Source organism: Aythya ferina (assembly GCF_964211825.1).
Source record: "Aythya ferina genome assembly, contig: HAP1_SCAFFOLD_178, whole genome shotgun sequence".
NCBI lineage: Eukaryota > Metazoa > Chordata > Aves > Anseriformes > Anatidae > Aythya > Aythya ferina.
The window spans coordinates 8,827-36,173 of NW_028181352.1; the positions used below are offsets into that span (position 1 = coordinate 8,827).

Below are 27,347 nucleotides of genomic sequence, written 5' to 3' on the forward strand. Positions count from 1 at the left end.
GCCTGGTACAAGCTAAGGTTCTTTACAACTTGGTCACAAGCAAGAATCCGTTTCTGTTTCAGTCTTACCAATGCATTTCTCAGCTAGTTCATCAAGCAACATGTCCGGTGGCTGAGGGGTCCAGTCACCAGTATGAATCTTGACAATTTCTTTTCTAGCCTGGAAGCAAAATCATTGCATTTTAGCTTGTCCCAAGTTTTCCTTAAAAATACCAACAAGAAACAAACAAACCAAAAGGCAAACAAACAAACAACAAAAAACAAAACAGCCCTCCCTCAAAACCCCTCATCTACTAATACACTTTTCTTACTTGCTCAACTTTCAAGTATTTTACAGTTATTTAATATACACTCTGCATTGTCAACCAGGAAATTGAATAGTTCTTATTTGTTATACTGAACTTTTTCTAGGAACCTACAGTGAAAGAAAAGGCATTTATAGCTTCAATAACAAGTTTCCAAACTACGAGACCTAAGGACCCAGAGGAAAATACTGTAATGAAAAATTTATCCAGAAACATTTCTTTGCTGTCCAAAAAACTTCTCTAAAACTTAGCAAGCTTTCATTGGGACAGTCTCATTACTTCATCACATTTGCTTTCCAGTCAGTAAATTCACAGAAAGCACTTCTGGCACAATGCTTCCAATTGCTACAATTACTATAAAGAAGAAAAGAATTATGACTCAAACTACTACCACCGAGCAGGGGCACAATCAAATGCAAACACGTCCCCTATTCATTCATAAGGGAAGGATTGAGACCAAAAACACAACTTCATGATGAAAACACCCAAGTGGACTAAATAATTAAGCAAACAGGTACAACTTGGGGAATGAAAGGTTTGATTATAGAACTAACTACTTGGTGGTATCATCCTGACCATATATATCCAGTACCAGATTTGCCCTCCATGGAACAACGCAGTGTCTCCACGTATCACTCTTTTGTTCAAGTTGTCATTTTTTTTTTTTCCTATAAAGTTGGACTTTGCCATGGTAGCACTAACGTTGAATTTAAGTTCTCACCTCTTTATCTGGCAAGTTGAAGAGGAAGTGTCTGCCAAAGCGTCCTGGTCTTCGTAAAGCAGGATCTATAGAATCCAGTCTGTTAGTAGCTCCGATTACCACGATCTCCCCTCTGTTATCTATGCCGTCCAGAAGGGTCAGAAGAGTTGAAACAATGGAACAAATAGAAAAATATAAGTTTTACTTACTGGTTCAGTAAATTTTGTTACATTCCACATGACTTTCTTGATGCCGGAATAACCTTCTTCCTAGTGGTCATTCAAAACTGGGAAAAAAATAGTCTACCAAATCGGGGTTTTTTTGATTTGATAATAAATCTGCAGACTCTTAAGTCATCAAGCACTTCAAGACTGTTTGAAATAATCTCTACGTTAATATAAAAGGAGTACCGCACACTTCTGCTCAGGAAGAAAATCACGGAAAATGTCAACTTTGATTTTAGGTGTTGAATTTGTTGCAGTGAGATCTTCCTCATCGCACGATTCTATTTGGATTTAAACCATATTATCTATGGAGAGACCAAGATTAGGACAAGAACAGCACAGAGTTCAGCATGAAGCCAATCAGGAGCTCAAGTTTGTATTCTTTGTATTCCACTTTATCCTTCTCTTGCTGGAAGGACCTGCTTTTTGAGTCTCCTTCTCTTCACTAGGAGCATGTTCCCTCTTGCTTTGGTAATGCTCTTTCTCAGTGGTTTTAGTCTTGTCCTTTGTATCTTGGCATCTCTCTGTAACAGCTGAGGAGGAAAGGTTTTTAGAGCTACATTCAGTGTCAGACTTGAGAGAGGAAGTATGCCGCAATTTCTCACCAGGCTCACAAGACTCTTTGCCATACAAAACGCTTTCTTTTAAAATGAGGTCACGTTCTTTTGATCTTCTTGCTTTCTCCTTGTCTCCACGGTCATCACATTGGTACTATGCGAGGTATTCATCGTTCCCAGATTTTGGAGGGTCCACGACACTGCACAAAATAAAATCACATTTCTCACTTCTGCTGAAGGACGTGAATATTAAGAGTAAAACCTTCCAACGTCAAACAAACAAACAAAAACCTCCGGACTACAGGAACCCTCGCAAAGATATGCCATTTAGAAACCTCTCCTGTGATTAGGACACCTTCTTCAGCTCCCAGAGAAAGTGCTTTTTCCCCTCTTGCTTCTGAAGCCATTGCACTAAAAAAGCAAACGCATCTGTCTCCCTCCACATGCTGCTCTGAATAAGAGCCAGAATATTCAAAGCCACTCTATTTGTTCTCCCCACATAGCCGAAAAAACACCAGTTGGAAGAGTTTTCTACCTCTCTCCACCAATTTACATTCACATATCCTATGACTGCAAAAATAGAAGGCGGGGCTCAGGAGGAACAGCCAGTGCTGGAAATGAAAAAAAGCAGCCTGTTTCTTCAGAGTCTTAAGCCTATGCTACTAGGAACAAAACAAAACAAAACAAAACAAGAGGAGAGGAGAACAACAGCGGGAAATTTACCTATTCTCCAGGTGTTCAATTGCAAAGCCTCCTCTGGAGGATCAACAGTTGTGAATTCAGTGTGCTTAGGAGAAATCAGATCTACATCTGAACCACAACTATTTCAGTAGTATCACGAACTTCTGTTACTCTGAAGAAGCAGTCAGCACCGTTTCTATGTTAGGAAAGAGCTGAACAGAGTCTGTTATTCACATCAAGTAGTCAGGCAGGTTTCTTTAGGAAGGCTGGGTTTCACTAGAATATTACTAGCCTGTAAGCCTCATGGCATCACCTTCCATCTTGACTGCTGAACCTCCTTGCTCCCTACTATCTTCTTTGCCAAGATACAGCTGTCCACATTGACTTTTCCTACTTGGCTGGACTGAATTTAAGAAGATCTTGCATCTAAGAAAGGGAACAAAAGCTGCTGCCCAGCAGCATCTGGCTCAGGGAGGAGTGAGAAAGCTCTGTGCAGCCCCCAAGGTCCGTGCAGCAGGAGGCAGGAGGTGCTCCAGGCTCCCAGCAGCAGTTCCCCTGCGGCCTGTGCAGGGAGAGGCCCCTGGTGGAGCAGGCTGTGCCCCTGGTGGAGCAGGCTGTCCCCCTGCAGCCCATGGGTCCCCCGTGGAGCAGATCTCCACGCTGCAGCCCCCCTGCGGGTGGAGGAGCCCCCGGTGGAGCAGGTGGCTGTGGCCTGGAGGAGGCCGCGGCCTGTGGAGAGCCCCCGCAGGAGCAGGCCCCGGGCTGGACTGGAACAGGCTGTGCTGAGCCTGCTTTGCCCGTGACGCTCCTTGTGGAGTGATCTCCCTGTCCTTCTGGCAGCCCTTGAGCCCTTGCCAGCCTCTTTTCTCCCCTTGGCGTTGGAGGAGGGGCAGGGAGAGAGCGCTTGTGCTGGAGCTCAGCTGCCCAGCTGAGGAAAACCACCACGGCTCTGTCTTGCCGCTGCTGCAGCACGCTGGTAGCAGCCAGCACCGTCTGTTCTTCGAGCCTCAGCAAGCCCACAGCATCTTCCCAGAAGGGATCCCTTTCCTTCACGCCTGACAGGCGCCGCCTCCAGAGGCTGAGGGCTTGTGCCCCGTTTGCAAGCGCTTTCTCAGTGCCCCCTTCCCCAGAGAAGGATCCCAGCTGCTTGGCTTCCCTGGCCTCTGCTGCCAGGCTCCCGCAGCTGCTATCCCAGCAGCGCAGCAGCCAGCTGACAATGTGCTCGCCTGGAGGACAGCTGCAATCTTGTCCCATGGCTCGCAGCTTGCCCAGGGATGGGGATCACCTGCTTCCTGCTGCTTTTCTCTCTGCTCTCCTTTCCAACAGCCTCCTGTGCCCTGGGATGGCCCTACCTTGGGGTAGGCTGCCTCGCCTTCCTCTTGCTCCTTCCCCTCCTTGGGAGGACTTTCTGCCCTTCTGAAACGAGATGACTTCTGCATGCATTCCTTCCCCTTGTGTGTATTGGTGCCTGAGACAGCAACGGGGTCATCCCCGGGGCCAGCTGTAGGGCCTGTGCCAGGCTTGGAGGGGCTGCAGGGAACATGCCAGGGGCTGGAGGGGCTGCAGGGAACATGCCAGGGGCTCGAGGGGCCGCAGGGTGTGTGACAAGGCTTTGAGGGGCCTCAGGTCCTGCCGCAGTGGTTGAAGTCGATGCAGGGAACATCAGAGTTGTTGGAGGGGCTGCAGGTAAAATGCCAGGGCTTGCAGCAGCTGCAGGCTGCGTCACAGCTTTGCATCAGGTCAAGACGCATTTTCCTAGAACCGTACATTTCCTCCTGAAGGGGCTGAAGAGCATGGAATGGTCTTCAAAATGCACAGAGCAGACCCCAGCAAATGGAGAGCTGCTGCTAGCAAGTAGGTAACTTTATTGTTCCTGTTGTTAATTTTGTTTCACAACAACAGATGCAAATATGTATCTTGAGTTGAGGGCAAAGGTGACCTTGGATCTGAAGCACACAGGCGTTCGCTAGTGTCCCCCCATCCGGAGTGAATCCAGAACGACTCGGAAGGAAAAATAAAGTCCAAACCAGTGCGTTGTGATAAAGAGAGTTTAATAGGGTAGAAAAGGAATAAAAACCAACAAAATAATAAATAATGATACTTACAGTTTATAAGATATTAATATATAAAAATATTTAATACTATTAAATACTTATAATTTTATAATAATAAAACAATGCCATACTGTACAACACAGTCAATAAAGTGGATTTAATTAAATAAATAAGAAAACCAATAAATTAAATGAAAATTAAAAAATTTAAATTTAATACAAATAAAACCCATTTTTCCCATTCCAATGAATTGCTATCCCCATCATCACTTCCCATCCCACTGATCATTTGCTATCCCAAAGACCTCCCAGTTCTTATCCCCTTGGCATGCCAGTGCAAGAAGAGCCGCAGGCAGAGGCCTTGCTGAGTGACCACCTAAGGAGAGGAATTTAATCCAGAAGGCAGGAAAGAAGAGCAATGCCCCGAAAGAAGAAGCAAGTCTTGTCTCTCAGCCCTTTGGTGTCCCAAGCAGCAGTTGCCATGGCCAAGCTTTCCCAGCCCAGCTGCTGCCAGCATCTCCCCAGCTTGCCATTGCCACCTTCCTGGGTGAGGCACGCGCGCATTTGCCATTGGCGCTGTTGCCATCCCTGTGAGTGGCAAGCCCATCCCCTAGCTCCAGCACGAGAGAGGGGAGAGGGCAAGCGAGAGGGGCAAGGGCTGAGGAGCGTGGCTGAAGCTGGAGCACGTGCTTCACGCAGCTGGCAGGCCCAGCGCTCTGGGCGCCAGCTCTATGGCAGCGTCCCCTGTTCATGCTGTGCTGCCTGGTGGTGCTGGCACCTCCTTTTCCTTGCCGCCAGCTGGGGGCCGGGGGGCAGCGGGCACAGCGCTGGAGCCTGGCACTGTCGGCGGGGCGCTGGGCATGCTGCTGGGGCTGCTGGAGGTGGGCTGCGGCTGCACACAGGCCAGCTGGCACGCTGGCCCCAGCGCCTTGGCCCTGGCCCCCAGCGGCTGCAAAGTCTCGCTGGGGGTCTTTGTCCCCGGCTGCTGGTGCTGCAGCGTCTTGGCCCCGCTGGCCTGGGGACAGAGCCTGTCCTGGGGCCGCACGGCACGGGGCTCCCCACTCGGAGTCTCCGGCAGCAGCCGCGCTCTGCGGGGAGGTGGCGCCGCTGCTCCTTGCCCCCCTGCAGCCCCCGGGCTTCGCGCTCTCTTGCTGGGTGCCGTGGTGCTGTTGATCGCCAGCTGCTGCCCGCTGCTGCCTGCTTCCCTGCTGCTGCCAGCCACCGTGCTGCTGCCAGCCGTCTTCCCCTGGCACGGTCTCTTGTGGCCTTGGCCAGCCTGGCCCAGCAGCGTCTTCCTCTCCTTGCCGGGGGGGTTCTCTGTCATCGGCCTCCTGTGCTGGCAGCTCTGCGCTGTCCCAGGGGTGCTGCTGGGCGCAGGGCGCTTGGCCCCCCGCTTGGTGCCGGTGGACGCAGGGGCAGGCGGGGGGCTCTTGAGGGGACCCAGGGGGCGTTTGGGCAGGGGTCTCCTATGGTCAGTGCGGCCCTTGGGGTTGGGGCGTTTCTTGGGGGAACTCGGGGGGGATTTGGGCTGGGGTCTACTAAGGGCACTGCGGCCCTTGGGGTTGGGGCGTTTCTTGGGAGAACTCGGGGGGGATTTGGGCTGGGGTCTACTAAGGGCACTGGGGACCTTGGGGTTGGGGCGGGTCTTGAGGGAACGCTGGGGGGGTTGGGGCAGGGGTCTACTAAGGGCACTGAGGAGCTGGGTGTCAGGGAGGCTCCTGGGGGGACTCAGGGGTGGACTGGGTAGGGGGCTCCTAAGCGCACTGGGCAGGGGACTGGCTGCAGGGCTGAGCGGGGGGCTCACTGCTGGCACGACGGGGGACTGCAGCGACAGCCCACCCTCAAGCTTCTCGGGGCGCAGCCCAGGGGTTGAGGGGACCTCACCGAGGGCTCCTGTGGCTTCCAGTCCCTGCGTGCTTGGCTCCTCGATGTCCTCGCAGAGGTCGGGCAGCTGCGAGAGGAAGCGGCTGAGGGCAGGACTGCTGGGCAAATCGGGGAAGGCGTCCTGGGGCTCCACGGCATCGAGCCAGCTGAGCAGCTCCTCCATGCCGGGGATGGGGATGTCCAGGTCGGCCAGGAGCTCGTCCTGCATGTGCTGCAGCTGCTGGCTGTCCCCTGCCAGCTCTGGAAAGGCCTCGGCAAAGGCATCAGGGCCCAGCTCGGGCAGCTGCGGGGGCTCCTCAGGCACCTGCGGGGCTGTCGCTGCTGAGGACGAAGCAAGAAAATCCCCCAAGACGGGCGATGTCAGCTTTCCCATGGCCCCTGGGTGTGGGGCGCCCAGCGGCCGGCTGTGCCAGCCCCAAACTCACCGTCAGGCGTCGCCGTCTGGGTGCTGGCGGTCCTTGGAGCCTGGGCAGGCTTGGGGGCAGTGGGGCCGGGCAGCGGGGGCCCCTGGTCCTCGCTGAGCCCCACGGCATGCAAGCAGGGCTCTGGCAGCTGCCCCCGGCTGCTGCTCAGGGTGCGGGCCGTGGGGAGCGCCTGCCCCCGCAGCGGAGGCCCCGGGATGAGGGGTGGCGGGGGGTTGCGCTGGGCGGGGGCCTGCAACAGGCAGGTGCCTGCGGGGTGCAGGAGCTCCCCATGGAGCACGGCCCTGGGCCCCAGCCCCAGCGCATGGTGGGGTACCAGTGTCCCTGTCACCATGGGCTGTCCCCACTGATGGACGGGGGCACAGGGAGGAGCGGTGTGGGGGAGCTGCCCCCCGGCGGGGAGCTGCACCAGCTGCAGCTGGTGCCCCATGGTTGGGAGCTGCACCAGCTGCAGGTTTTGCTCCACAGCGGGGAGCTGCACCAGCTGCAGGTTTTGCCCCACAGCGGGGAGCTGCACCAGCTGCAGCTGGTGCCCCACGGCGGGGAGCTGCCCCACAGCAGGGAGCTGCCCCCCGGCGGGGAGCTGCCCAAGCTGCAGGTGGTGCCCCTGGGCTGGGAGGTGCCCCCCAGGTGGCAGCTGCACCCCGGCGGGGAGCTGCAGCACCTGCCCCTGGACCCCCGGCACCACGTGCCAGACGGTGGCCTGGGGCAGTGCGGAGGGGAGGGTGGGTACCTGCGGGGGCTGCAAGGGCAGCGCCGTCGCTCCGGGGAGGGAGGGCAGCAGCCAGGCAGCCACCGTTGGTGGCACGGCTGGGACGACGAAGGGGGAGTTTTGCGTCTGCGCAAGCCGCGGAAGCCGTCTGGGGAAACCCTCTGTGGGAAAAAGGGCACTGGGCTGAGCTCTGGGGCGCTGGGCTCGCCAGCAGGGCCGCAGCCCCGGGAGGAGCGGGAGCCGGCTGCTGGACCTGCCATGGTGGCTGGAGAGTGGGGCAGTTGCTTGGGGAACCCGGCAACGGGGGTTCCGTCCCAACGGCTCACCAGCCCCTCGCCGACATCTTGGGGAGGACTGCAGGCTTTGGACCCAAGCAGGCTGCCCAGCGCAAGACTTGGCCATGTTCATTAGAACATTACTAGCCTCTAAGCCTCATGGCATCACCTTCCATCTTGACTGCTAAACCTCCTTGCTCCCTACTATCTTCTTTGCCAAGATACAGCTGTCCACATTTACTTTTCCTACTTGGCTGGACTGAATTTAAGAAGGGAGCTTGCAACTCTTCCTCTTGTTTGCCACTTCATCATCAAACCAAATGAAAACCATTTGCCTCTAACCTCTTTATTTCAGGCCTTCTTTCCTAGTGGCCATTCAAAACTGGGAAAAAATTAGTCTACCAAGTGGGGGTTTTTTTGATTTGATAATAAATCTGCAGACTGTTAAGTCATCAAGCACTTCAAGACTGTTTGAAATAATCTCGAGATTAATATAAAAGGAATTCCTCACACACGCTGCGGCCCCTTACCTTTAGTATAGTCGTTGGATGCGATGGAGCAGTATTTCTTGCTTTCGCCTGCACTGGAAGTCTTCCCTTCCTTGTAAGGTTGTTTACTGCTCTCACTTCTGCATTATTCACATGAAGAGCCATCTGGAGGATGGGATTCTTCCTTCTTCTCCCGCGTTATCTTCTGGAAACGAGGATCTAAGTGTTCCAAGGAGCCTTTTGCTTTCCTGGTGTTTCTCCTTTTTCTTCTTTTTCTTCTCCTTTTTCTTCTTTTTCTTACGCTTGCGATTGGCATTGTCAAAGCGGAGCGCACAGAAACACAAATCATGAAGTCTGAAAGAAACATGCAAGTTAAAAAGGGAAAAAAAGATGTGGCACTTGTTGCCTATATGAAACCGGATTTATTTTACCACAGGTGATGATTTGCAGCATGTCAGCTATTTTGTGGTGCTTTGTGCACACGCAACTTACTTTAGATGCAGCAAACTTAAGCCGTCAGATTGAAGGACCATAGGTCCTGGTTTGTACACAGATCATTAACAACGGCTAGCTCTGGAATATGTGCAAGCAGAAAAAATCTTTTAACCTAATCTGGAATGGTGTACGGATGTGATTCGAACTATGTGGTCCAAAGCTAGTGCTCTGACACAATTCAGCAAGAGCTTTCCTGTCTTCACTGATCAACCTAACAACATGATCCCCAGCCAGCTGGTGCTATCTAAAGAACTTAGAAACTACCAGAAAAAAAAAAAAAAAAAAAAAAAAAAAAAAAAAAAAGGAAGACATGAGAAGCACCCAGAAAAGAATTAGGATAAAAAATGCGGAGGATGCTGGAATCCTTGCTTACTTGGAATCCTTCTCTCCATCTTTATCCTTAGACTTCTGTTTCTTCCAGAACTTGTGATATTTTTGCATTTTTTTCACCACCTACAAGCTCCTTTTCTATCTTTCTGTCTTTCCTTTCTATTTCACTTTCACTACCTTCTGCACGGGTATATTTTCTTTTTCTGTTTCCTTCTGTTTCATTTTTCTGGCGACAGTTCTCCAAATGAGCTGACACAGGTGGAAGCGCATGTCTTTCACGAGAATGTCTTCTGGAATGTTGCTGAGGTACCGAGCAATGATGCAAGTCTGCTCGGGGTGTGCTAAAGCGACGTACATCTTCCTCTCTCAAGAGGGAACCGTGAGGCCATCTGCTTTTGTAATGATAATGCTTATGTGACCTGCTGTAGTAAGTTGCAGTCGATCTGTCAAAGGCTGAATCGCCGTGAGAGAACTTTCTCTCTCTACTGTCTCCTGTCGCATGAGGTGAATAGTAATCCTTGTAATAGCCACATCTTTCCCATCTCCGTGCTTCGTCTCGATAGTATCTTTCTCTGCTCCAACTTCTTTCCCCTTTGGATCGGTAGTACCTATTGCTACCTTGTTCTGATCTTCCTCCGCTGCCAGATCTGTACTTTGAATATTTGACTGCTCTTCTGCCATTCTCAGGGCTGTTTCTTTCACGAGGGAAAGATCTGTACCTGCTTCCCTCCCAGTACTCCTGCTTGTGACTCTTTTGCTCAACAAATTCCACGCTCTGAGAACACCTCCTCTTGCTGGAAGGACCTGCTTTTTGACTCTCCTTCTCTTCACTAGGAGCATGTTCCCTCTTGCTTCGGTAATGCTCTTTCTCAGTGGTTTTAGTCTTGTCCTTTGTATCTTGGCGTCTATCTGCAATAGCTAAGGAAGAAAGATTGTTAGAGCTACATTCAGTGTCAGACTTGAGAGAGGAAGTTTGCCGCAATTTCTCACCAGGCTCACAAGACTCTTTGCCGGACAAAACGGTTTCTTTTGAAATGAGGTCACGTTCTTTTGATCTTCTTGCTTTCTCCTTGTCTCCACCGTCATCACATTGGTACTGGGCGAGGTATTCATCATTCCTAGGAGATTTCGGAGGTTCCGCAACACTGCATAAAATAAAAACCCATTTCTCACTTCTGCTGAAGGATGTGAATATTAAGAGTAAAACCTTCCAAAGGCAAACAAACAAACAAAAACCTCCGGACTACAGGAACCCTCGCAAAGATATGCCGTTTAGAAACCTTTCCTGTGATTAGGACACCTTCTTCAGCTCCCAGAGAAAGTGCTTTTTCCCCTCTTGCTTCTGAAGCCATTGCACTAAAAAAGCAAACGCATCTGTCTCCTTCCACCTGCTGCTCTGAGAAAAAAGGCATAGGGGCGAGCGGGGAACAGCCAGTGTTTCTCCAGACAGTGGAGAAAAATGGAAAAACATTCTATAAAGGAACACAAGTTCTCCTTGAGGCACCAACCTGCATCAGAGTGATATGCTCAGTGCTGTTCATTAGTTCTGTTCGTGACACTGGACACACAGTATGGAATTGTACTAATTTAAATCCTTCCATTAAATACTATTAGTAGACAGATAAAACTGTAACGAACTTCCATAAAGTCTTGTCTTAATCAGACTGTGCTCATTTTACCTCATTTCCTCTGACAAGCTGTTCAGCTGGCTGGCTCTGAAGGACTCTGTGATGACTTCTCGATTGACTGAAGGCATAGCTCCAGGCATCTGCAATTAAAACGCACAAGTCAGCAGACAAAAAAATACTATTTGTAGTAGTACTGAGGACTAGTCTTGTCAGAATTTCTCCATTAAATGGTAAGCAAGACCGCTGTGAGTTGTATGCATTATCTACACTTCAAAGATAACCCCAACTCATCCCCCAAAATCTACTTTATGAAACTTAGGAATTTTTATCTCAGCTGAGCTTAAGTTGACAAGTTCTAATGTAAGCTCAGGTCTGCAAATTCTAAGGGGATAATACCACAAAGTCTTACGATCACATGTGTGCTGTGTTTTCTCAGTATTTCACCTGAATTAGGAACACAATAAACACTCCCGAATACATCGTAGGTGAGAAATTCTCGATGGAGCAAATCTATGTTTCAAGCAATCCATTTGTTTTAGAAAAGAACATCTCAGAAGGTTTAACAGGTTCAACTCGGCAAGTGGAATCATCAAGTTTCAGTCCGTTTTCTTTAGATTCATTAACTAACCTAATAGCACCATTTAGTGAATCTGTTTTTGGCAGCTCATGCTGGGATCTTCCTTTGTCAGCATTCTGACAGGAAGAATTGGAATGCTGCAATGTACGGACTACCTTTCCAACCAAAATTCCATTAGAGGACATTGCATTGCATTTCAAATTCCTTTGAAATAAGCCCTTTGACTCCTCCTCAGATTTTCCTGAAGATTCTGCACCATAAGGGACTGTGTTATCAGAGCTGAGTTTAGGATTTTCATTCACTGTTGGCTCCACAAAAATTTCATCAGAAACTTTTTTGTTTGTTTGCATTTGCTTCATTTGCATTACCGAATTTGTAATTGTGGATGAAGGAACAGCCTGGTAGAGATCTTCATCCTCCATAGCACTGCTAAGAAAGTCAGGCTGTGACACAGTCTGACGAGCAGGCAATTTATTGTGAATACTGATGGTGATCTGCTGTTTTCTTGACGTATCAGTAATTGAAGGCCTGGTAATTGCCTGGTTTTGAACACAGGCCATTGGTGGTGCTGAAGATGGCCTTTTTAGGGTGACACCAGTGGTCTTTGTGTCCTCTTTTATGGATCCATTTCCATTTAAACGGCTTGAATTCTGTATTTAAAAAGAAGAAATTGCAAGATGGATTAACGCAAACACTGCATGTAACATTTTGAAACACAAAACTCTCCTACTGAGTGTTTCTACAAATGGTCTTAACACCTAAAAAGAAAAACACACTGCCCTTTAAGGATAAATGCAAGTCCAATAAGCGTATTCAATTCCTGCTTTTGGTTTACTGCAGATTGGTATCAAATTAACATCATCTTTGAAAACCAGCCAAGCAACGTAACATTACCTGCTGCTATTCCCAAATATATGTATTTTCCCCTTTAAACATACCCTGAAAAGCCTGAAGTAATCGTTCTGGTGCTCAGGAATAAGACATTTAGTTTTCCCTGTCTTAGCTAAAGTGACGAGGATAGGAAAAACAAGTCCTCTTTTAAATGATTTGAGGATTAGTACACTCTGCTTAAATTGTCAAAGAGCGTAGCTCTCTGTGCTTTAGAAAGCTGTCTTGGAGGTATAAAGTAATGGAGTCGCATGGCTGCACAATTTAGCAGTAACCACTGTTTGAATGACTCTGGCTGTAGCATGAGGGCTGTGAAGAAAGCTGCAGCGTGGGAAGGAAAACAAAACTAAGATGCCGAAAACCAAACAAAAAACCCCACACCAAACCCACTAGCAGTTTGGTGCCGTTATCTGCCCTCCCGCTTCCCTGAATTACCTTAATCATATGAGGAAGAAGTCGTGGTCCCAGAAATCCAGCCTGCTTACTATTAGCCCCCTGCTGACCAGGAGGGAATGAACAGGGATAAGATGGTGCTGGCAAGTAAAACGCACGTTCTCCAAGTGTCAAATCATAGCGCCTTCAGAAAAGAGCAGTGATCGTAGTTTAGTTTTTCTTTCAGCCTACTCTTGGATTAAATCCCATCCTATCATTTTAGAGGAACAGCTCATACGATATGGAAGCCTTCTCTACAGAAGGCTTCGCCAAGTCTACAGACTGAAAAGTAGAGAACAGTCTTCCTACTAAGACTATCACTTGCACAGCAATAATTCATTCTTACACCACAGATGACCTTCATTTCTCTCCTTCTCTAAATTAGCCAGCTACAGATAACACATAGATAGCAATTTACACAAGCGCTGCAGTTTAAGGCCAAGCAACAAAAGATAATAAACGACACAGAGAATTTCAGGTTAGACAGAACTGAATTAGACAAATAATAATCTTCTCCCGGGATAGCAAGAAAAACACTTGCAAAACAGAAAAATATCAATAACAGGAAAGTAAATCTCTTCTGAACACATTTTAAGATTTGTTATTACCTGATATAAAAAAGTATGTAAGCTTGCTGACCAAGAACTCTTTTAATGTCAGTACGCACTACTTTAGCATCATTCATCTGATACCAAAGTCCATTACCAGCCTGCAAATAAAGACAACGATTTCTTTAGGTGAATTGCACGTTTTCCAATTGAAATCACGGATAGGAACAAAATACACACATGTCCAATAAAAATATAATGAAATCTTTTTCCCTAGAAACAGTAGCTGCTAGTCATGCTTTAATTGGTTTGCCAGCACAACCTTTACCCTGTTAGAAATGCTGTTGACTTCTACCTTTACATAGCATATATAGTGTCCTGAGTGACAGCTGACACCGTGATGTACCAGCACCGCGTATAAGGCATAGAGCAGTGGTTCTCCCATTGACTGCGACATGTAGGCTCTCAGGTCCAAATACTCCGGATATTTCACCTCCTAAAGAGACACCAAGAAGATAGAAAAATTATCCCAGAGTACTTCGTGGACTAGCCAGAGAAAAACACTTCCAAAAAACACAGACTAGAATTTATTTCTAGAATATATTTCTCGAATATATTTCTTGATTCACTACAAATAAGTCTTCCCATAAACAACGGTTAAGACTAGAAGTTGCAGAGAACTGTTTCCTGATGAATCAGCCTTCTCAGAGGAAAGCATATGCTTCTTGTCAAGCGGGAACTTTATTGATATTAAGAGAAAGAATAAGCCATAGTCGTTAGTCTACAATTATTGTCTGAAAATATTAACAACTTTCAGCTTTGGGGGATGTCCCATTACACAATGATATAGTTGCATTACAGTGGTAAATATACCTTGTTGATCTTTCCACCTGTGAAATCTGCAAATCTTTTCAGTGATATTGTGAGAACCTTGGAAGAACGGTGTATGGTAAATCTCTTGGACGCAGGAACCATCTTTTTACACCTTAAAAACAAGCAGAGAGAAGTGTTTGAAGGCATCTTCTTTTTTCGCCCCCAAAACAAACTCCTTTTAATGTCTCACGCATGCCTATGCTATTTGAATGATATTTACTTGCATAATAGGTTGGTCTTTTTTCTTTTCATAAACCCATGCACTGCGTGTCAGGTTTGTTAATACAGAGAAGAAGGTAAATTTTCCCAACAACTCAGAGCATAGCGGGAACAGGAATCTCTCACAAAAGGGTATGACCAGGTTGGATGGCAAGGTACCATTTCTTGGTCTACAAAAGTGGCTATTTGAACTCCAATCCTGGATACATTCTTTCAGCTTTCAAGGGAAATACAAATACTGAAAGCGGAACGAGAGAGCCTTGGTCCCCAGGACTAGAAATTGCAAATAATCTCCAACATAGGTCGACTATCAACATCAAAAATACAACAGAAGCACATGGTCATTCTACAGGAGGGAGACATTTAACAGTAGGAAGTCTTCATGTACTGAGCTTGTCTGGAAAGACACTGAAACCATCTGCCATCCTTTGAAACAAAATAGTTCAGTTTGACACATTGCCCGCTCCAAGGTAGGACCTACAGTGTAAGCAGTGAAAATTAGCCACTAGCCCAGAGAACAACGGAAACTGGGCAGTTTACATCAAGAAAAGTACTGTCGAGAGCTAATAAATAGAAAGAACAAAAGTAGCTCTTTTTGAATTCTGATGGCAAAATACAAGCCAGAGAATTGCAAACCCATAGGGAATGCCTATGAACAAGACTTCCCCCCTCCAAAGAAACAAAAATCCAAGTCTTTTATAAACTTCCACAAAACTTGTAAGTAGATCCAAAGTTTAGAGGTAGTCCAACAGAGTCATGCAACATAGAAAACTGACATCTAGGATTAAGACCTAATTCGTCAAAATCTTACTCGCTACATTTATAGCAATTCTCTCCATCCAGCTCTTCAGGTTTCACAAAGAGTTCCAGAGCTCTGCTAACAGACGAAACCGCCTAGAGCAGCGAGAAAGAAGAGCGCAAAGTCACCGTAATTCAAAATTCCAGAGACATACTAGTAGTTTATAAGAGAATCTTACTAACATACTCAAGCGATCTACTAGGAGCACTGTGAAGAAGGAGGCAGAAAGAGCATGCTCAGCATTGACCTCACCTGGAAGGCATTTGACTTTGGAACAAATACTTTTCCAGTAGCCTAGACAGCATCTATAGTGTGCTTTGTCATCAATACTGGGGACAAATTCATTAGTCTAACAATTAGATGTATATTGAGGTAGAACAACAAAGAAGTATGACAGCATTATCATTTTTGCAGAAAGAGAATTCTTTCCCCTTAAACCCAATGCAAATGTGGAGACTATTTACATGGGTTCCACGGAAGGACAAAGTCCAATCCACTTCCTTAGCACCACCAAGCTCTTATGTTTTAACATTATATGTGGTTTGGTTTTTTAAGTTAAACAAGTTTAATTTAGAAAGTTATGCATGTACTTAAACATCATGAATTATATTTAGAAAACATCTTACCTTTATATCCAAAGTGATATCAAGAAATGCCTCATACGTATCCGAAACTGCTTTGCAATTCAAGCACTTCACTGGAAACAAAATATAAATGCTTAACATTATGTGAAGGAGACTAACTGTCCAAATTCAAGTTGTTGACAGATACTACTTTAGACAAACTACAGACTGCTTTACTACTGACAAAAGACACAGATCAGTTCTAAGGACAGGAATATTTTTTCAAGTACCTCTCGATCTTAGAAATCCTCCAAATATTTGATGAATGATGGTGGTAGCTTGAGAAGATCTGTCCAATCTGGAAATAAATTATAATCAGACCTCAGAAGATTTAAGGCACAGAGTTAACTCTTCAAAGAGTTTGATGAAAACCAAGGATGATGTAGACTTTCGTTGCTGATAGTAAATAAGGCACTAAAAGGTGCTAGAGATCATTTCTGAGAGTAAATAAAGGACTAGAAGGTGCTAGAGAATGTATGAAAGTGAACTTGTTTATGCTTACTTGGTGCTTCCGTTCAAGCACGCTTCCTGCATAGCATCAACAGTATAGCGCAAGAACTCGTGTGCGTCTTCTTGACTGCCAAAACGGAAATGTTGTCCTATTCCTAAATAAGAAGATGATAGTATTGACCTCATTTAAAAATGAAATCATTCTTGTATTTCTAAAATCTCTCTTCATTGGAGTGTTAAAACCACTTAGACACATCAAATAATTATTTGAAGATTACAAGCTATCGAAAAGAAACACATCTGAAGCCACTTACGACTGAGATTACTGATAACATGCGTAGGCTCGATGGCATCAACAGTGCAACGCAGGGCCTGGTTAATGTGAGTCTCCATCGTGCACATCATGCAAAAATCTTGTTCACGACCTGAAGAGTGAAAGAACAAAGCATCCCAGTCCAGCGAAATATCCATACCTACAAACATCTAAGTACAATTTAAACTATAGATACAATATCCACTCTCCTTGCTACATTCTATTCTCCCAAGATGCCAATGTCCCAACAGTCTTGTAACATTTCATTTCACACAACTTGACAGAAGAAAAATATCCACTAAGCCTGTATTCAAATGCATTTTGTGAAGAGAAATCTAAAAGACTACTGCAAAGTCGCAGTTGTAAAGGCTGACAGGAATGTGAACTCCACAGGCTGCAAAACGTATTACTCTCTAAAATTACTACTAAATGCATTACTGTCCAATGCACTGCATTATTCCCATGAAGCAATAAATGATCCTTTAATAAACAAACAAACAAACAAACAAACAAATAACTAAATAAATAAAACATGGTGCATTAATTGCACTCCATATGCTATTCGGAGCCCACTGCTAATACAGTGCTCAAAGCCAGCTTCTACAGGTAAAATCAGGCAAATAAGCTTATCTCACAGAATCACTGCTGTTCTTTCACCTTCAGAGCTATCCAACAGATTCAAAATACTGTTAGAAAGTACTCACATGACTGGCTGTGCTCAAGGGAAAGCATGTAATTGGCAAGTGGGGGTGTGTAGGTCAAACACTGCAGAGTAGCATTAAGAAAACATGTGTTGCCAAGATTGTACAGGCCAACTCCAACACTTTGTGTTTCTCGCCAATCCATACAAATCTTCTCAGGTGGAAAAAGAAGGCTCTGTGGCGGAGCAATTCCATCATTAACGACTGCAAGAAAGTTAAATTTAAAAAGAGATCTTGTTTGTTTGTTTTGAAGAAAGGTATTTAAAAAAATACTATTCTGCAGGAGCACCTAGAGGAGCTAGCTACAATCCAAACCAGAAAAACTTATTGCAGACAGCTTTAATACCACCAAATTCAAATTGGCTGGTCAACACAATGTTTTGGGGAAAAAAAAAAAAAAACAACTTTAGTCAACCATTTTAATTTTTCTAAGGCAAGGCTAACTGCCATTCTGTTTGTAGCACCTAATGCCAAGTTCCTCTCCATCTATAATCTTTAACCTGATTAACTCAACTACTGTTTTTTTCCTTATTATAACTTAAACCACAAACTTAGACTTGAAATTATACGGTAAAAACGTAAAAACTAGGAACTCGGAATGACGGTACCCCTACAGATACCAGATTTTTTCCTGAGCAATGTTATCCTTCAAAAAACCTGTGAAAAATGGAAGCTGTGAATAGCAACAATCAAACACTTTTCTTTGCAAAACAGAAAAGACATAGAGGAATCTGTGCATTACAAAAAGCTCCCCATATTTCTCTGTTGACTGTAAATATATCAAAATTAATTTCTGTAACATCAGTCACTTCAGTTGCCTTAGGGGATTCGCTTTTCAAGTCTTTGTTCACAGTAGTCCCCTTCTCTATCAGTGCAACAAGTAAGAACTGCATTTTCTACTTTTGCTTTGAAGAAAATGGAGGCAGGATAAAACGCACACTTACTTAGATCCCTTGGGGCAAAAGCCTTAGATTTTTCAGATGATCTACAGTAAATAGCACCTCCACGTCCTTGGGCCACAGAGACTTGGCTTGAATCTTCTGCAGGCACTATCCGGCCCCAGTTGGCGGTGCGTGACATCAGTATTTTAGTACTTGGTTTCTTGGATTTGCCAGACCGCCTTGAAGAGGGCTTTTTAGGCTTTGAAGATTTGGGCTTCTTAGCTACGGTCATTGTTCACATCTGCAACAGAGACAGAAGTTCTGGCTGACGTAAGAATATCAAGAAGCATTCCAAGAAGAAAAGAGTAACAGAAGTCCTGTCACTTAATCTCAAAGAAACAGCCTTAAGAACTAAATCGCTGGTATGAATGATTTAAAAAGAATCCCCAAACTAAACACACAAAGTGAAAATTTCCATCTAAACTCTATCAGTATTACTTTTTGCTTCTGCAGAACTAGTGGCTGATGCCATTTCTTTCCCTTCCGTAGGATTTTAATCCATTACAACTCTGGAGTCTTTTTAATATAAAAATGTAGAAGACATTCTCTGAGGGGAATCAGTTATTTATTGATTTCCGGAGTTGCGCAATTATCTGTTAATTAGTACCTATGATCTAATAGATAATTGTTGCAATTATCTATTGCTGGCATTAGTAACGGAACACTATTACTTCACTGCCTGCGTTTTTCTGTTTCGTCTGCACAAAGGTACCCAGAACTCACTGCTACTTTTCTTCTGTCTTTCCAGGGCTCGCCCTCTACCTCACTGTCTACTGCACCAGTCATGAGGGGTTTGTTGTGATTCTATAATGAGCCTAGCTTTTAAATACACCTTTTCTGGGCATCACTTGGTGACGGCAAGTTAATTTGTGAGGGCTCCTCAGTCTACATCATGCGGTCGCTTTTTCCAGGTGAAAAAGTGGAGCTGTAAGTGGCAGTACACTAAAGCCCTGGCATGCTGAGATCCAAGAGGAGAGATGTTTGGCCCTCCTTTTCACTCCTGGGAACCATATACCTCAAAACCCACAGAGGATGGGCTATATCTCAGAGAAATCTTGGGAAAGGAGAGCATGAAGAGCATGTTTGCAAATTTATTTCTCCCTGGGCTTCTTCTGCTTCTCCAAGAAAGACGAGTTTGAATATAACTTTGGCAGCAGTACTTCTGGTGTTTTACTCCTACCACATTTAAAACTCCTACGAAAAACTGAAAAGTTAGACTAAAAAGCAGCTCTTTCCGTTCTACTTTGTAAAGTTGCATGCTTTCCTCATGCAAAATAACAGGGGAATGTAAGCTAGAAACGGAAATGCTGAATGGAAAACAAAACAAAACAAACCTCAGCCCTCCAGGACAAAAGCCAATAACTGCTACAAAGTCCTTTTTAAAATGCTGATCAGGTTTCAAGGTGATACCGCTTTAAATGAGCGTAGTTGTGTGTCCATAGGCAGAAGCTGAATAATGACAGGATGAACGTCTATACTTCATGTTTTGTTACTGTCTTACTGTAGCACACAGGGACTTGTTACCTTTAGGGAAACCACTAACCTCATGGAGGGTTTAAAACATAAGCTAGTTTGTTATACCAAAATGATGGAGAGAACAAAGCATAAAGTGCTTTCAGATTTCTAGCACGCCTTGATTGCTATCCATTAAACTTCAGACACGTTAAACAAAACACAGTAAATAAGAAAACTCCTAGTCCCACAGCTGGCAAATTGTGTGCAGAGGTTGTAATTAGAACTTTTTTGCCTTGACGTTTTACATTTAAAATTGATTTTAAATCCATTCTATACACACTTTCCATTCCTGAAAAAACAATACGCAAACCTGACAAATGCATTTACATGAGAAATGAAGTCGTCCTTGTCCGATTGGAAGACTAAGGTGACAGCTCCTGGGCTCAGGGATAAGCTCCGATCTTCACCAGTGACAGCTCCTTTTGTAGGATTGAAAGGGAAAATGTTTCAGCAACACATTGGAAACATACTTAAGGGACAAAAAACAAAATCAAGACTGCAGTGAGAAGGAGAACAGAAAAACAATACTGGGGAAAATGAAAGGGAAGGGAAGGGAAGGGAAGGGAAGGGAAGGGAAGGGAAGGGAAGGGAAGGGAAGGGAAGGGAAGGGAAGGGAAGGGAAGGGAAGGGAAGGGAAGGGAAGGGAAGGGAAGGGAAGGGAAGGGAAGGGAAGGGAAGGGAAGGGAAGGGAAGGGAAGGGAAGGGAAGGGAAGGGAAGGGAAGGGAAGGGAAGGGAAGAAGAAAAAAAAGAAAAAAAGAAAAAAAGAAAAAAAGAAAAAAGAAAAAAAGAAAAAAAGGAAAAAAGAAAAAAAGAAAAAAAAGAAAAAAAGAAAAAAAGAAAAAAAAGAAAAAAAGAAAAAAAGGGAAGGGAAGGGAAGCAAAGCGAAGCGAAGTGAAGCGAAGACCTTGATCTTTATACTGACCAATGAGATAAGCCTTACACATTTTTAAGTTTATTTTTGACAACTGATTGAGGTGTTACCAGGTATTAAGTACGATTCAAGAGCAAATATTAACACTAGAAAGAAGAAATCCGATCCACCACCACTGTTTCAAAATATATCCATTTCTCATTTGGAGATGACGTCTCTCTGGCAAGATAGTAGAAAAACTGTAAATACCGATAGAGCTTCCTCTCCCGATGTTCCATATACATACCGATGCTGTTCCTACACCTACGCTCTGAGCATAAATTTATGTTGACATGAGTGACAAGAGAGGGTGTTACTCCTCTCTTTGTTTGCCTTGAGAGACACACCTCTTGTCCATTGAAAAGTAAATTCAAGATTCCAGATCAGTTAAGACAGTTGCTATCCCCCCATTCAGAGTTCTGCAGCAGCACTCTTCAGATGTGTTTAGCAGTCTCTTTAGAAAATGTTATCACTTAGGACCTGCTTCTCAGTAGGTCCACGTTTGGCCTCCGCTTAGCAGAGAGTCAATCCCAGCTTAAGCTTTCGTACAAGAGCCCCTTCACGAAACGGAGTTGAACCCTGACATAACTGAGTTGAACCTTTAACCTTGAAGCTTCCTTAAAGAAGAAAGCAGCACCCAGGCCAGGAAATAGAAATTAATCGTCACTTTACCCTGAAACGCAGTGGGCTATTCTGTGCTGGCAGGATTGCTGCCGGGCTGGCCGACGAGGCGGCGGGCAGCTCCCCGGGGCCACAGGGCCTGGCACAGGGAGCCGCCGGGGGTCTCCAAGGTCCGGGAACAGCGGCAACAGCGGCAACAGCAGGGACAGAGGGGACAGCAGCGACAGCAGCAGCCACCTCAGCCGGGGCCGTCTCCACAACCGCCACAACGGCCTCGGAACGCCGCCGAACTCGGAGCTCCAGCGTGACGCCTTTTGAACCTGGCCGCGCTGCTCATGGCTAAAACCAGAGCGTTTCCTCCGGCGTGTGTTTACTGTCGGTGCCGGATCGGCCCTCACCCCGAGCTCTCCCTGCCGGGAGGGCTTTGGGGTTGGGGTTTCCCTCCCGCCGCCGCCGCGGGCAGGCCCCGCGCGCAAGGGGTCCGCGCTGGGGAGCAGCATCTCACCCACGGCGAGAGACAGAGGGCACGACATGAAAAAGCCCCGACACGAAAAAGCCACGACATGCGGCCGAGGCGGCGGGGAGACGGCTCTGAGGGAGCTGCCACTTCGCCCCGCCGTCCTCCCCTCCCGGGCCGCCCCGCCGAGCCCCGTGCGCCTCACGTGCTGCGCTGAGGGGGTGGCTGGCTACTGAGACAGCTGCCCAGGGCACTGCTCATGGCACCGAGCCTGACGGAGGTCAACAAGTGTTGAACAATGCTCTCAGACATCGGGTCTCACTTTGGGGTGGTCCTGTGTGGAGCCACGAGTTGGACTTGGTGATTATTGGGAGTCCTTTCCACCTTGGGATGTTCTCTGATTCTAGGTCAGCAATCCAGTAGCTGATGAGAAGTGTGGAGTCATTCAAAGGGAAGAGAGAGCACAACACTTCTCGTTTGCAGAAGCGGCTATTTGGTAACCAAACCGATGATTCCTTTGCTTCTAGAGCAACTAACAGCAGGGATCCGCTTTACAATAGAGGGAAAAGAGTCGTTGGCATGTCATGTGAAGTAAGCTTCAAATCCCAGAGGATGATTTTGTTGGAACTTTATTCAGCTGAAAACACAGAAGCCTTGCTTCTGCTTGTGTTAGTTACAGCTCCAGTTTACTTTGGTTGGGGGGGAAGGCATTCCAGGCTAATGTGCTGTACCTGTTCCTTCAGCTCATTGTCCATAAACGGAGGAGCAAACGAAATCAGTTTAATCTCCATTAAATGCAGCAGACAAAGCGGAGTAGCGGGCGATCTAGCACTTAATTTTTCCTGTAAGCAGGAAACCCAGAACTCAACAACACTTTTCAAATCTTGTCCTGCAGTAAATGACCAGCTGAGTGAAGCTTGCATTTAGAGGATGTGCTCCTACAGTAGACGGAAATAGCTTTTCCTCTTCACAAGTGCAACTGAGTGGTGGACTGGCAGCTACGTGGTTAACTAGTTGTGCCAAAGGGGTTGTGTTGAATGCACAGAAAAATATGCAGGTCCCAACAGTAAAGGGTTGTCTGTAGGCATGACACTGAGTACAGATGTTGTCTGCAGGTTCGTGCAGAGTGCACCGCACCAATAAGCACCCAGAGTCGGAATGCACACGAAGGTCTTTTAATTAGATAATTACTTATAGAACTCTGCAGAGTCAGGTACTTGGCCATCTTTCGCAAAGCAAGCACACCTCTGACTCGAATCACCGTCATTTATACACAGGAAACTTGTGAAAACTCTCTCTTTGGCTCCTTTGGATTGGTTATTACAGCTCACCTAACTTATCTCCACTGAGCTTGTGCATTACAGAGGAATACCGGGGGGGAGGGGGAACAGGAGAGGGGGGACACACACCGAATCCCACATTAGCATAGATTAGCATTTTGACAGGTGTGATTTTTAATGTGCTAATGACCCTTAATGAGAAAAAGGTTACTATAGGTCAGTCTGGAGCTGGTGTTCTCCTTCCTGATTTTTCCCTTTTAGCCCTTCTCTTCCTTGCTTCTGCTAGCTCAAGGCTACCTGTCTCTCTCCTTCTTTATTTTCTCAGCTAAAAGACTGCACAAGCTACAGGCCTCCCTATTTGCTTCAACATTTCCTTGGTTTTTTTGTTTTTTGTTTTTTTTTTTCCCAGCTCTAGGACGACACAGGTGTGGTTTGATATTTGCCAGTATAGCTAAAACTCACGCCAGTCTGCTCACGCACAATAAGTAGTAAGATTTAAGGACTGGTTTCATCGGCTTCTTCCATACTAACATCCTTCTTATGTTTTAGATATGCTGTAGTTAAATCAACACTAAGTTACTACTTGTGGAGTAATCGCCTTAAGCGACTAGGCATCATAAGCACACCTCCATCCCAAAAGCTACCCGCCTCCAAGGTGCAACCACCCCTCACTGAGCACGCCCTCGGAATTTCTCAGAGCCTGTACCTTTAAACGCAAGTGAGATCATTTCTACCAAGCACAACCAAGATATGCATGACTAGAGTCACTCAAGCTCCACCTTAAAGATAGAAAATAATATCAATTGCTTTAAGAGAAAGGGGATGTTAGGGAAGATACTATCAGGAAGGATTCCTTCTGACATCACTCGACAGGCTGAGCCTCTCACTCCCCCACCCCCACTCCATTGGGACGCCGTGGGGTAAGATCTGAACGCTTGCTTATACCAGGCGTCTCTGTGGAATCTTAGAAATCTCTAGAGTTTTGATGCTTTTTCATGTCTTAATACCTAGGCTGTGTACCTATGCATTTCATGCATGCTAGCTTGCTTTTGCAGACAGTGAATTTATCACTGACAATCCAAAGAACCCGTGTACCTGTCGCCGTAAGAAATTGCACTTAATTGCATTCTTCCTAGCTGTGAGAGTTCTCCTTGAATGCGACTAGAGCGAGGCCGTACTGCGTTGTTGGTGAATCCGTGACCGTGATAGTTCAGCACCCTGAATCCGACGGGACCCATGACGGTCAATCGGCTACACCCCTTAACGCGACACTACTAGACGAAGAAGATGACAGGGCTTGCATGCACTGCATTAGGCTTTGCATGTGAAAACACCCCCAAATAATTTCACATGCGTTTAACGTTTTTAAAGGGAAAAAAACAGGAAGGTGTAGTCTCTCTGTAAGCTACAGCCCTACATAGTTAAGGCATCAGCATTCATTCCTTTGCTTGATAGCAAAGTATGAACATACAGAAGAGTTAAATATTTTCTTTGCATTCTTAAAGGCGATTTTTCAGACTTGGGCTTCAGTTGTTGGAGTTGAAGAGATCAGTAGACATCCTTACTTTTACGTTAAGACCAAAATCTTTATCTAAGATTGTGTTATCTAACGCAACTAAACTCCCACCCCCACATGGTTTTTTTGTAACTTCGCAATGATCTTGCTGCAGTCCCACTCTGATGGTCTTTCAGTCACATGCAAACTGCCGTGGCAGATTCTGTTACGGTGCTTTTCTATTGACAGTGTGCATAACACTCAAGGTAAAGCCCCTCATTTCGCAGTGGGGACATAAAGTGTTTCTTTGGACCCTGCTGCTTCTGTTAGTACTCATTTTTTCACAAACTTGTTGAACCTGAGCCGTGCCTACTGAGCCAAGGAATGCTTTGATGACACAGTATTTTGTCAAAGCAGTTTTGCTTCTTGGAGCTACAGAAGCAGCTCTGGCTACGTGATAGGGAATTGTGCTGCATTGGCAAAACCAGACTTAGCTACAGACTTACAACACTTGCTAACTCGATCTATTTCAAATCTCATTTTAACTTTAAAGGACAATCAGTTTTGTGGCTCCTGTCTTACTAATTTGCCTTGTTTTGCATGGAAGGGCAGCCTGTGAATGTTTTGCTTTATTGCATGCTTCAAAAAAAGGCTGAGGAAGAGACTGGAGGAACCTTTTCTATTCTATGGACTTTCCCCCGACAGTGTGGAATTGCAGGCTACTTGGATGAATGTTCCAATGTGAGTAAGGGAGCAGACCTCAGCCAAAGGAGGTGGAATCCTTGCTTAATAGTAAGTATCAGTGTGGGGACATCTTTGCTTAACGGGAACCTTTTAAACTCTTCATAGAAACAAAATAAGCTGGACATCTTATGTTTGGAAAGCAGTATGGTTACACAGCTGCTAACATAATGACTTGAGTCTACTGCTCTGCAACTTCAGGTTTTGTTTTCAAGCAGTGCATACATCAGTTTAAGCTTTGGACAAGGAGATTTGCAATGCAAATAGTGATAAACCAGAATCAGCGGCGCTGACGAGTGTAATGGTGAAATGCAGCAAATCAAGTATTCCTGCAGAAATGTGAGATTACAAAACTAGCAAGCCATGAAGCACTTTTGTTGTTGTTGTTGTTTTTTAAATCAATTCTTATATGCTGAAATAGCACCTTCAAGAAAATCTGTTTATCTAGCCAGGTAACGGTGTCTCCCTGTAAACAGGAAGGAAATGCCAGGAGCAGCCATACCTCTTTGCTGTCAAAATAAAGAGCAAGTCGAGGCCAACATCATGCCATAGTGCAAAGGCTTGCTAAGAAAGATCATTCTAAGAGGTCTGCAAGAAAAGATGACTTACTTTGTCATAAGTTTGTCAAATAGAATGGACGAGTTAGTAGTCGAGTACCGACTGTGTCCGACTCTACAGCTGCGGCGCAGCTCCAAGTCCCTGTTTTCTCCGTGGACTCGTCTCACAGTTTTTGCACCAGCTCTACTCCTCAGTGTTCTGGTGACTGAAACGCAGAAACAAAGGATTTTGAAACAGTGAAGATGGGATTCTCCTTATTTCACCGTTGCTCTTGTAAAATGGAAACAGACAGACAAAAAAGGCACCCTGAAGTGGATTGAGTTTTCTTTACATTTCAGGTCAGAAGTTGGTGTCACAACCACTGCATTCCACTTCTTTATCGCTCTGCACGTTTAAACTGTCTACTTAAAACTGGGACCTGTAGGGAAATTTTTAAAGAGACTGAAAGCTAGCCAGACAAAAACAAACGTGCAACTTTTGTTCCATGCAGGAGGGAAATCTACTCCAGTTATTTCTGTCTTGGAAAAGTGAGAACAATCAACACCTTTCTCTAAGGTGTTTTCACTCCATTCATGTCAAACTGTATCTAACAGTGCTCAAAACAAACACTATGACATTGCAAGCCTCTTCCTAAGAGGTGTATGTTTGATTACTCTGTTTATGCATGCAGCACTTCCATTTCCTGCATTAGGATCTAACAGCTCAAGGAGGGAAGAATCGTTTCAAGAGAAACACCCAAACACCACATAACTCAAACTCGTGCTTTTTAGAAAAAAGCCTGCCCATTGTTTGCCATACAGCACCCTTTGGCACAGGTTGGTTGCTTGCACTGTCATTAAAAGAGCCAAGAGGACAAGGGGAAGGGAAGAGCTACACCACTGTGCTGCTAGGATCACAGCTTAGGTTTACTTTTGTGCTTGCCAGCTATAAAACTAAGTTTGAACTTATCAAGTATCGATTTACTTTGCACAATTAGAACAGTTTGCTTTGTGCCTACCAAGCTGCAATTCACACTGCTCCCTCCCCAAGGAATTCATAAAATCTCCTATTTGCACCTACCTCTCTTCACAGAAAAGTCACTGAGGAGTGAATTCAGCTGACTACAGAAGGCTTTGGGGCCAAATGAAAGCCATGGAGTGACCAAGTGCCATCCTCTTCAGTAACCAGCGCAAATAGGTATCCCGGGGACTTACAGCCACTTACCTGTGCTATATTCTTTTTTTCGTTCCAATTTTGGCTTTCTCAACTGCCTACATTAAGAAAGAGGACAGGGCAGAGAAGGGAGAAAAGACTTGTTGTATTAGACCCATCAAGGATGGGAAATTTCACCATGTTTACAAGCCAGTGCTCCATGGTATACAAAGAGAAGCCTGTAGGCCTCACGCAGGATCCACATCCCAAGTCTGTTGCGTGCCATATACACGCGGTTCTGTATGTACCCACATTTCCTAGCTTGCTCATGTTGAATTCTCAAAATTATGAGCAATAGCACCCAAGTGGAAAAGATACATGTCCTGGTTAGGACATGTATCCTCAGTTAGGACAGCGTTAGTTCTCCTCCTAGTAGCGGGTAGGTTGCTATGTTTTGGCTTAGAATGTGTGAAAGGATGTTTAGAAGAGTGCTGATACCACCCCGATGTTTCAATTGCTGC

At 45.7% G+C, this 27,347-nt stretch overlaps 3 protein-coding genes across 3 annotated transcripts; all 3 read right to left on the reverse strand.

Annotated features, from left to right (window-relative positions):
* Positions 1-1,013: 1,013 nt before the first annotated feature.
* Positions 1,014-26,915, reverse strand: LOC311428886 (ubiquitin carboxyl-terminal hydrolase 17-like protein 6; the record flags this gene model as incomplete). Its single annotated transcript, XM_084540117.1, has 18 exons — positions 26,899-26,915; positions 25,747-25,900; positions 19,960-20,051; positions 18,121-18,358; positions 17,180-17,380; positions 16,477-16,587; positions 16,215-16,317; positions 15,943-16,010; positions 15,716-15,786; positions 15,102-15,184; positions 14,072-14,183; positions 13,554-13,694; positions 13,259-13,359; positions 12,654-12,795; positions 11,699-11,980; positions 10,805-10,893; positions 10,116-10,270; positions 1,014-1,144 (listed from the first exon to the last, which is right to left on the reverse strand). Exons 4-18 carry the CDS (start codon positions 18,347-18,349, stop codon positions 1,014-1,016), a joined length of 2,019 nt encoding a protein of 672 aa, XP_084396243.1. The 5' UTR covers positions 18,350-18,358; positions 19,960-20,051; positions 25,747-25,900; positions 26,899-26,915.
* On the reverse strand, positions 1,940-6,648 carry LOC311428891 (uncharacterized protein; the record flags this gene model as incomplete). The annotated part of the gene is made up of 3 exons (XM_084540121.1): positions 6,404-6,648; positions 5,773-5,869; positions 1,940-1,985 (listed from the first exon to the last, which is right to left on the reverse strand). The coding sequence occupies exons 1-3, from the start codon at positions 6,609-6,611 to the stop codon at positions 1,940-1,942; spliced, it is 351 nt and encodes a 116-aa protein (XP_084396247.1). The 5' UTR covers positions 6,612-6,648.
* Positions 9,188-9,783, reverse strand: LOC311428893 (uncharacterized protein; the record flags this gene model as incomplete). Its single annotated transcript, XM_084540123.1, has 1 exon — positions 9,188-9,783. A coding segment is annotated over one exon (588 nt), but the record flags the coding sequence as incomplete, so codon positions are not given.
* Positions 26,916-27,347: the final 432 nt, after the last annotated feature.